The sequence below is a fragment of the Xenopus laevis genome, chromosome 5S (genome assembly GCF_017654675.1).
Source record: "Xenopus laevis strain J_2021 chromosome 5S, Xenopus_laevis_v10.1, whole genome shotgun sequence".
NCBI classification, from domain to species: domain Eukaryota; kingdom Metazoa; phylum Chordata; class Amphibia; order Anura; family Pipidae; genus Xenopus; species Xenopus laevis.
This window is the reverse complement of record NC_054380.1, coordinates 133,596,303-133,607,008: the sequence shown is the minus strand read 5'-3', so window position 1 is coordinate 133,607,008 and position 10,706 is coordinate 133,596,303. Positions and strand designations below refer to the sequence as shown.

Below are 10,706 nucleotides of genomic sequence, written 5' to 3'. Positions count from 1 at the left end.
ACGGGCCGATAAAAGCTGCCGACAGGCCAAGTCGGCAGCTTATTGGCCCATGTATGGGGGCCCCCAACGGGCTTCCCCGATCGAGATCTGGCCGAAAGTCGGGCAGATCTCGATTGTATGGGACTAAAAATCCCGTCGGATCGCGGCCGCATCTGTTCGTTGATGCGGTCCCGCGATCCGACCGCCCGTTTGCTTTCGCTAGAAAATAACCCAGTTGAACTGTAAAATGATATGCAGTTATGGGCTACAAATTAAGTTATTTTAATCAGTGGAAAGCTATCTATATTCTATTGCTGGTCCTAATATGCCCAACGCATTATCCTCCAGGATATCAATCCATCGTTTCAACTTACTCCCACAATAAAAACAAGATTTCCATGGGAACGATTCAGTACTTGGCTAGAATTCTTTCTGCTCTTTTTGGAATGTAATTAGTCTCATTGCATAGAGTTAGGTCTCCTGCTTAATAACTGCTGTACCGGGAGATTTGTATTTGAACCTGTATGGGATATGTTATCCAGAAACCCATTATCCAGAAAGCTCTGAATTACGGAAAGGCCATCTCCCATAGCTGGCGGGAAGGCAGTTCGGAGAGTTTATTCAGTGGCGGAACTAACGGGGGAGCAGGGGGAGCAAGCGGGCCAGGGCCCGCACCCCCTCAGGGTGTATGTGTAATAATAAAACAGTAGCTTGTACTTGATCCCAACTAAGATATAATTAATCTTTATTGGAAGCAAAACCAGCCTATTGGGTTTATTTAATGTTTAAATGATTTTCTAGTAGACTTAAGGTATGAAGATCCAAATTACGGAAACTTCCGTTATCCCAGGTCCCGAGCATTCTGGATAACAGGTCCATACCTGTATTCTGCATGTTTGCAGTATAATGAAGAATTCCCTACATACAGTATTCTTCATTTTCATATCAGTTGCAGAATACCCTGACTTCTCTTCCATGTCTGGATTTCTATAAGCAATATCATATATTATATATGTATGTGTGTAAAGTTCCAGCTATTGTCCTACAACCTTCATTTATTCCCTCGACCCCCTCCATCATCCTCCCACCTCTATCCTGAACTGAACCAGTGCTCCACCAATACTGCCCCATTGCCCACTGGAACTGGTCACAATATCACAGTTGCACAGTGCGGTTGGGTGTGTCGTCCATGGAGTCCCTATTTCCATATATGGCCCTGTTAGGCTGGTCATGCCCTTGACATCATTTCACCCCAAACATGGAAGAGTCAGATCTTCTATATAATAAAGTGCAGCATGTTCATTTGGGCACATTCAAGGTTGGAAGAGGGTGGGTTGGGGTTGATAAAGGAAGGTGGTGGTGGTAGTCCCAGTGGGTCCCCAGTTACCCAACTCAATGCTGACTGTGCTACAGGGCTTTGCCCTTTCTCCCAGATTCTTATCATTGGATTATAACATATGAGGATGATTATGGGAAATGATATGATTATAGCTACATGACTATGGCAGTACAGATACATCCAAATAAATAACCTTCATAATATCTAGCTGGAGTCATATGAGGATAACAACTGTACATTTACTGCTTAATGTTTCCACCAGATTGATGCAATGGAGAAATAAAAACGACTAAATAGTGGCCCTCGAAGTCAAGGTTTTTCCTTTGGCCATAAAACAAAGTGACACAAGATTCCAAGAACCCAAAATAAATACAAAACCATAATTTGGTTTATTTGTTTCACTGCTCTTCAGACACATTTGGTCTCTTTATTCTTCAGAGTACAAACAATGGATTTTCCCTCTCATAAAATATATTTATATAAAAAAAAAACTGTGCACTGCTATCCATAGAGAAAACATGGCTGGACACACAGATAATTAATAAGGCACAACACTGCGCAGTTATCTCCAAAAATAGATATTTATATATATTTGAAACAAACATGAAAACAAAAATTCAACCTCTCTGAGGCTGTTACTGCCTGACACACAGGGTCGGAGGAACGAGGCTCCTTCTAGGTTTGAAAGAAAAAATGGGGTACATCAAGGATGTCCAACCCGCTACCCTCTAGCTCTTGCTTAACCAAAACACCCAGCATCTCTAGGGATTCTGGTAGGTGTAGTTTGACAAAAGTCAAAGGGTCACATGGTCAACACCCCTAAGATGAATAATAAGCATATATGCCATTTGGATGTTCTCCAATTTTTTGTGAAGGCAGTCACCCATAGCAAATGCCCTCTCTGCTCTACCCTAAATCCAACCTTGCTGACCCAATGCCCAACCAACCTTGGCGACCCAATGCCCTGCATAGAGATCACATATTGTGGCACTCCAAGAATCCCAAACTCCTGGCCCACTCACACAAATATTGTATTTCAGTCCCTGAGGTGTCAGTTTAAATGCTGGGAGAGACTCCAAAAGTCTTACATAGTTTCTAACGTTCCATCAGTAAGCACAGAGGTGGAAAGCTCTTTTCTGCACCTCCATGAAAATGCCCATAAATTGTAGCAGGTTTCCTGCTTTGGGGAGTCCGATTGTCCACGCCAGTAAAACGGCCCCATTATGTCATAGCATATTATGCTGTATATCAGCATCAAGTCCAACAAAGAATAGGCCTTCTTCAAGCAAAACCTGGAGAAATGCCTAGAGAAGCTTTTAATATATCCTTCAGGCGGTTCCCTTAATTCGTTTTCCAGGTGAACACAAGCTCTTCTTTTCATTGGTCCATCTGATTATTTAAGAAAACCAGAAGAATGTGAAAATTAACCCCAGAGAAATGTGGTTGTTCGCTAATAGTATCGATTGAGACTTCTTGTTCCTGGGATGTCCGGTTGCCCGTTCATCCATATTTCCCGGATGATGCGCTCCCGTTCTTCAAGCCTCTGTGCCCTCTCCAACTCCTCGGCAGAGGTAAAAACGTTCATGTTTAAAGTTCTCTCAAAGCGTCGATGCCTCCTAGCTGACAAGTCTGACGCGGTGTCGGAGTCATCGTCGCTATCGCTGGAGTCACTGTCACTGTCCTGCCTCCTGGGAACCTTCTTCACAGTGGTCCTTTTACAGTCCGCCTGGCAGGATATCCTCATTACCAGCGCCACCAGGGTGAGAATGAGCCCGATGCATACTCCTGATACGAAATACAATGCAGCTCTCTCTGGATTTTCTAAGGAAAACATACATTGAGAGTCAGAGATGAGGTAGACACGTGTTTTTGTGGTTAACAGAGACATGTTTGAGTTACATGAATAAAGGATAATGAGCACACTGAAACTGGAATGGTGCAGAAAACTGCTTAGACATTTCTATGCAATTGTCAAAATCAATTTTAAGGACAACTCCCCAGATGTTATCTAAATCACATATGGGTCCTCCACAAGGGTAGAGGCCTAGAGCCTTAAAGAGTAAAGGTTTTTCAAGCTCACCTACAACTCTCAATACTTGTTTCTTCGAAATAAAGGAAAACTAAGACATAAGTGGTTCTTAACCAGGGCAATATAATCAGGGTTGGACTGGGCCAGCAGGACACCAGGAAAAGATCCAGTGGGCCCCTGCCCTCATGGGCCTCCACCGGCCCAAACCTGCTCCCCCGATCACCCCCCCCCCCGTTAAGAAACAGCTGAAGTGCCGCAATGTGCGGCCGGCATTTGCTCATGCGTGTGGGGTTTCTGGCGTCCGCGCATACGCATAGACGTTTGCCAGTTGGGAGGGGGCCCCCAGGGACTGCTAGGAGGGCCCTTGGTATCACAGCCCCGGTGGGCCCCCAGTGTTCCAGTCGACCCTGAATACGATCTCAGACAGAACTGTCTACCACTAACTTTACATTGTTAACAGAGTCCCTGCTCCCCAACTTCACTTAGGTCACTTAGGCTATTGTTTACATTAGGGCTCGATGCTTGGCAGATTTTAGATTCAGAAAGCTTATTTTGACACATTTCAGATTCAAAAAGGTTATTTTTGCCCCGTGTGGATTGATTGGTGACTTGCAACTAGGGATGTAGCGAACTGTTCGCCGGCGAACTTGTTTGCGCGAACTTCGACCGTTCGCGTCCGCCGATTGTTCGCGAACGTTTGGGAACGTTCGCAGTTTGAGTTCGCGTTCGACCATTCGACCGCTAAAATCGAACGATTTCCATTCGTTCGAACGATTTCCATTCGTTCGAACGATTTCCATTCGTTCGAACGATTAAAATCCTTCGAACGTTCGATTCGAATGAAAATCCTTCGAGCGAACGATTAAAATCCTTCGAACGTTCGATTCGAATGAAAAATCCTTCGAACGTTCGAATCGAACGATTTTAGCGGGTGTTCGAAGTTCGCAAACTGTTCGCGAACGTTCGCATTTTTTGCCGGTGTTCGCGAACGGCGTTCGCGAACACCAAATCGGCAGTTCGCTACATCCCTACTTGCAACACACCACATGCCAAATATCCCCCGTTTGGAAGAACTATAATCATGTAAGCCTAGTGTGAGAAGGAGAAGTCTTCTGTCTCTACTGCTACATGGGAGGAGATGGCTTGCCCTGTGGAAACGTTCCATTAAATATTAGTAATAAGAGTCATTGAGATGGGACTCTCGCTAATAAAAGAGGTTTCCCAGGTGTGATTGGCTTCCAACAGGTAAGTACCTTAATTCCACCTTAAAATGCTCCAAAGCAAGGGTTACAAGGGTTTTGGCAAGGTTGAATGCAATTCCTTCAATCTAATGTTTCTTTTATTCCTTAGTACCAAATAAACACATTTCCATAAAGAATTCCTGTGCACCAGAGCTGTCACGCACCAGCCCTAGAGGCGACATCCCAGGGGTGGAATTCTAGCGTAGAGTATATCACTCAAAAGCTATGAAGGAATTCATCTGAGCTAAACCCTTGTCAGGGGGGCTCCCCCATGGAATTCTGAGGGATCATATCACATCAAAACCACTGGAATGTCCAAAATGATAAATAGTTATGACAGTTACCTGTCAAAATATAAAATGGTAAATCGCTCTGGATGGATTGGGATTAAGTAGAATAAATATATACTGTACCCAGGGGTCTTTTTATTGTGGGACCTATGTACTGGGAATGACCATTATTTTGCTTGGATTTATAAATTATTGTCCAAACCCAATTCACTTTTTTACAGTTGAAATATTAATTTAAACACACACCAATGAAATAATCAAGTTTATGTTCACTTTCCCTCTCTCAGCATCTGTTTCTCCTCATTCTGTCTTCATGCAGCAGTTGGGTGTCAGATGAATATTCCAATATATGTTATAGGGGGGCTCCTTTCCTAGCAGATTTATTAGAGCTCACTCAAATAACTGATTCCAGTACAAACAAAACCAAAAAAAAATAACTGCCTTTTGCACAAATTCTGCATGTAGAGAGACATGATGTCTGGTGAGTTTAATAGAGTGAGCTCTAATACATCTTCTAGGCAAAAAGAGCCCCCCTATAAGATATATTGGATCTAACTGTCAATAAATATCTGACACCCAACTGCTGCATGAAGAGAGAATGAAGAGAAACAGATGCTGAGAGAGGGATAGTGAAGATAAACTTGATTATTTCAGAAACGGTACAGAATTTTTAATCGATTGTATTTAGAAAGTTTCATTTTTGTGATAGTTCCCCTTTAAGCAAGCACAACAATTATTTGTATGGGGTATGAGTATGAGTGGGCCAAACAGCACCCCTTTCACATGTGCCTCTACTATACAGGAAATATTCAGTATCTGTTATTGGACACAACTGATTGTATCCCAGTCATTGCCTCTGTGCCAAAAAATGAAACTTTAGCTTTTCATAACATCCATTTTTTATACTGAAAGGAACCAGTTTGGCTTGAAGCCCAGACCACCGAAAAAGAACTCCTGGGTTGATTTATTATTTTCAATCCATTCTCCTCCTCTGCACTAGTGACCGGTCTCTTTCCTGTGGTTTAGTCATTGGGCAAATATCAGCATAATTACGGTCAGATAATTCATCAGCGTATCTCAAAGTAAATGGAAGGTTTGCAGTTTCTCTATCAATTCCCTTTGTGTAAATTATTATGCACAGGGAGCCCTATTTGTCTGTATTAATTGGTATGGGCAGAGACACACGGTCAGATTCGGGAAGATTAGTCGCCCGGCGACAAATCTTCTCTTCTTCGGGGCGACTAATCTCCCCGAACTGCCTTTCCGCCTGCTAGAATGTAAATTGCTGGCGGGATGGCACTTTAAGCGCTTCATTTTCTGAAGTTACCTCACGAGGAAACTTCGGGCGACTTCAAAAAACAAAGTGCTCCGATGGAGATTAGTCGCCCTGAAGAAGAAGACATTTGTCGCCGGGCGACTAATCTCCCCGAATCTGACCATGTGTCTCAGCCGTAATTGCTCTGACCAAGAAATGTCATCCACAGACAGTAGAGAAAGAGTTCTCCAGTGGCCCCATACAACAGTAATTGGAGTATAGTAGAAATAAGCTAATTTAAGTAAGTTTTCTGACTTCTTGGTTTGAAGCCCCAATTGCTGCTCAAACTTCACTCATGACCCCATGAGGTTATGGATATACATTGTTCAAGGAGTTTATATATCAGTGCACCAGAAATATTATCCTCAGTCTGGGATCCCCTTTTCCCTGTTCTGAACCCTTCTATAATTAATAGGGACTCAGCTTGGGACCTATGATCTAAATCATAAATAAACTTGTATGATATGAGTTTTCCCAGAGAGAAGCTGCCCTTGTCTTTCTCACTATTGGGATCTCTCCATTCAACAACTGGAGAGCAGAATAATTCTCATCTGTCATATATTACCCCCCCTCCCCCAGTTTCTTGCAGTTGTTCCATGATCGAGTAGATGAGGAAATAGGTTTCCTCATGAAGCTGCTCGTTGTATATGCCTCAAGACGTGTTTTCTTTCAGCAGAAGCAGAAAATGACATTCAATTTAGTGGAACTTGCTGGGGATGTATAATGTAATATGAAAGTAAGTGCAGATGTGCTTCATTTGTCACAACAATCAGCAGTAAACGTGGCTTGGAGTCCAGCCAGTATGTGCCAAATCCAATACACGCTCATGCTTATTAACTCTGCAGGTGGCTTTATCTACATGATGCCAATTATCTACACAACATTCTAGTATACGACACTCTCCTTTATTATTGTTTCAGGGTGGTGGTTTACATGGGCAGGCACCCATTAGGTAGACTGGAGTAATAGCAGGAGGCCAGTTAGGGTGAGATTTGTGGAATATTGCTCTTCTAAAAGCTGGGCCAGAGGGTCAAGGAGGATGAAATTTGGGTTGAAAACCTATTGGCTGTCCTAGATATTCTTGGAACTTTGGATAAATGCCAGATACATCAATGTTTCCCTATATTTGTGAACTTGTTATGCACTAAGGAGGCTTTGACCAAAGGATGGGTCTTCAAGTGGGATGTGAACTGAAGAAAGTTCATCAACCACTGCTTTGTCGGCTATGGAACACAACTTTAACCACAGGTGACTGGTCACCAGCGTCTTGTATTAAAGTGAATACTGTACCAAAAGTATTGGTGATCAAAATGCTGTAAGCCCTCCCCAGAAGATTGACAAGTGATTGTCACCCCAGAAGATTGGCAAGTGCCTTCGAATAGATTCCTTGAGAGCCAGCAAAGAAAACATTTGGCAGGGTAGTAAAGTTGTGATCACTGCAACAAGTATTGTTCATCAGTGTTGGGACCATGTTATTGTAAATTCCTGCACAAGATCTTCTAGTCATCAGTGCACAAACTTAAAATAAAGCTGTACGAAAGCTGTAAATGTGTATTGATTCGTTTTGATTGGCAGATATATTTGGCCGGAAGTGACAAATGCTATGGCAAATATGGTCAGGTTTCCTGATCAAACTCCTCTTTTATGATATGAATTTTGTACAACAGCTGGCAATCGATGGCACAGTGAGTATTGTTTGTAATATTGATTAATTCTAGCAGCCCAACAAACCACAGAAAAGCAGAGGAATGTAAGGGTATTTATGGGCAAGAGTCAGCTGTGTGTGTCTCCTTACACATATCGCTAAAAAACAAGTAGCAGGTGCTGCACTTAAAAAAGCGGATTTTTAATGTTCAGGGCAGCCCACCAGAGCTTTCATGGGGGGAGGGTGGCCTGGTCCCCACTTACACACAGAACTGCAGAACAGATTGTGGTGAAGCTTAATAATGCACCATAAATTTCCCTTTAGCATGAAATATGGCATTTAGTAATAATATATAGTAACAGTGGGATAATAGTCTCTGGGAAGGGAGTGTGACTGTGGGATAGCAGGTATAGTAGGGAGAGATGGTGTCTATAGTAACAGTGGATAATAGTTTCTGGGAAGGGAGTGTGACTGTGGGATAGCAGGTATAGTAGGGAGAGATGGTGTCTATAGTAACAGTGGGATAATAGTCTCTGGGAAGGGAGTGTGACTGTGGGATAGCAGGTATAGTAGGGAGAGATGGTGTCTATAGTAACAATGGGATAATAGTCTCTGGGAAGGGAGTGTGACTGTGGGATAGCAGGTATAGTAGGGAGAAATGGTGTCTATAGTAACAGTGGATAACAGTCTCTGGGAAGGGAGTGTGACTGTGGGATAGCAGGTATAGTAGGGAGAGATGGTGCCTATAGTAACAGTGGATAATAGTCTCTGGGAAGGGAGTGTGACTGTGGGATAGCAGGTATAGTAGGGAGAGATTGTGTCTATAGTAACAGTGGATAATAGTCTCTGGGAAGGGAGTGTGACTGTGGGATAACAGGTATAGTAGGGAGAGATGGTGCCTATAGTAACAGTGGGATAATAGTCTCTGGGAAGGGAGTGTGACTGTGGGATAGCAGCAGGGCCGCCATTAGAAATCACGGGGCCCCGTACAACAAAATTTTTGGGGCCCCCTGGGCCCCGCCCACACTGACGACCAAGCTCCGCCCCATATCCCGCCCACATCGCAGTTAAAAGACCACACAGACATCAGCGCTAAAAAAGTAACCCCCCCCCCCCACACAAGTTGTAAAAAGCTATTGATGGTCAGGGCCCCCTTATAAAAAAAATTGGGGCCCCAAAAAAAAAAAATTAAAATTTTTTTTTTAAAAAAACATTGGTGGCAGGGGCCCCCTGTTAAAAAAAACTTGGGGCCCCAACAAAAAAAAATGTAAAAAAAACTAAAAAATAAACAAACATTGGTGGCAGGGGCCCCCTTCTAAGTTAAAAACAAATTGGGGCCCCAAAAAAAAATTTGAAAAAAAATTAATTTTTTTTTGAAAAAAAAAAAAAACATTGGCGGCAGGGGCCCCCTTATAAGTTAAAAACAAATTGGGGCCCCAAAAAAAAATTTGAAAAAAAATTCATTTTTTTTGAAAAAAAAAAAAAACATTGGCGGCAGGGGCCCCCTTATAAGTTAAAAACAAATTGGGGCCCCAAAAAAAAAATTTGGAGAAAAAAAAATTTTTTTGAAAAAAAAAAAAATGGTGGCAGGGGCCCCCTTACAAGTTAAAAACAAATTGGGGCCCCAAAAAAAATTTAAAAAAAAAATAATTTTTTTTTGAAAAAAAAAAAAAACTGGTGGCAGGGGCCCCCTTACAAGTTAAAAAAATTTGGGGCCACCAAAAAGAAAATTAATTTTTTTTTAAAAAAAAAACCCAAAAAAAAACAATGGTGGCAAGGGGCCCCTTACGAGTTAAAAAAAAAAATTGGGGCCCCAAAAACAAAAGTTTTAAAAAAAAGATTGGTGGCAGGGGCCTATAGAATATTAAAATAATACATTGGTGGCCAGGGGATTAAAAAAAAAAAAAACACAAACTGGTGTTCAGTAGAATTGAACTCATGGCTTCAGTACTTCAACTTCGCCTCCTTTCGTGACTTCGGGTCTTTTCACCGCTTCAGGACTTCGGCTTCGGCTGTTTTCGTGACTTCGGGTCTTTGCGCTGCTTCAGGACTTCGGCTTCGGCTGTTTTCGTGACTTCGGGTCTTTTCGGCGCTTCGTGACTTCGGGACTTCGGCTTTTTCCGTGACTTCGGGTCTTTTCGTTGCATCGGCTTCGGCTTTTCGGCACTTCCGCATTCGGCACTGAAGAGGCAAGACGTACGGCTCGGGCGCTCGTAAGGGGGGCCCGGATCTTCAAAAAAATGCAGCGCTGCCGGGCCCCCCTTCATGCCCGGGCCCGGTACGCTTGTCCCCCCTGTCCCCCCCTGATGGCGGCCCTGGATAGCAGGTATAGTAGGGAGAGATGGTGCCTATAGTAACAGTGGATAATAGTCTCTGGGAAGGGAGTGTGACTGTGGGATAACAGGTATAGTAGGGAGAGACGGTGCCTATAGTAACAGTGGATAATAGTCTCTGGGAAGGGAGTGTGACTGTGGGATAGCAGGTAAAGTAGGGAGAGATGGTGCCTATAGTAACAGTGGATAATAGTCTCTGGGAAGGGAATGTGACTGTGGGATAGCAGGTATAGTAGGGAGAGATGGTGCCTATAGGAACAGTGGATAATAGTTTCTGGGAAGGGAGTGTGACTGTGGGATAGCAGGTATAGTAGGGAGAGATGGTGTCTATAGTAACAGTGGATAATAGTCTCTGGGAAGGGAGTGTGACTGTGGGATAGCAGGTATAGTAGGGAGAGATGGTGTCTATAGTAACAGTGGATAATAGTCTCTGGGAAGGGAGTGTGACTGTGGGATAGCAGGTATAGTAGGGAGAGATGGTGTCTATAGTAACAGTGGGATAATAGTCTCTGGGAAGGGAGTGTGACTGTGGGAT

General features: G+C 43.2%; 1 protein-coding gene across 1 annotated transcript in view; it reads right to left on the bottom strand.

Moving 5' to 3' along the window:
- Window positions 1–1,706: 1,706 nt before the first annotated feature.
- eva1a.S (eva-1 homolog A S homeolog) overlaps window positions 1,707–10,706 on the bottom strand; it is a 45,481-nt gene continuing 36,481 nt past the window's right edge. The window contains exon 4 of the mRNA XM_018265987.2: window positions 1,707–3,139. Coding sequence (XP_018121476.1) covers window positions 2,769–3,139 — 371 coding nt within the window. The 3' untranslated portion in view covers window positions 1,707–2,768. The remainder of the gene's footprint in view (window positions 3,140–10,706) is intronic.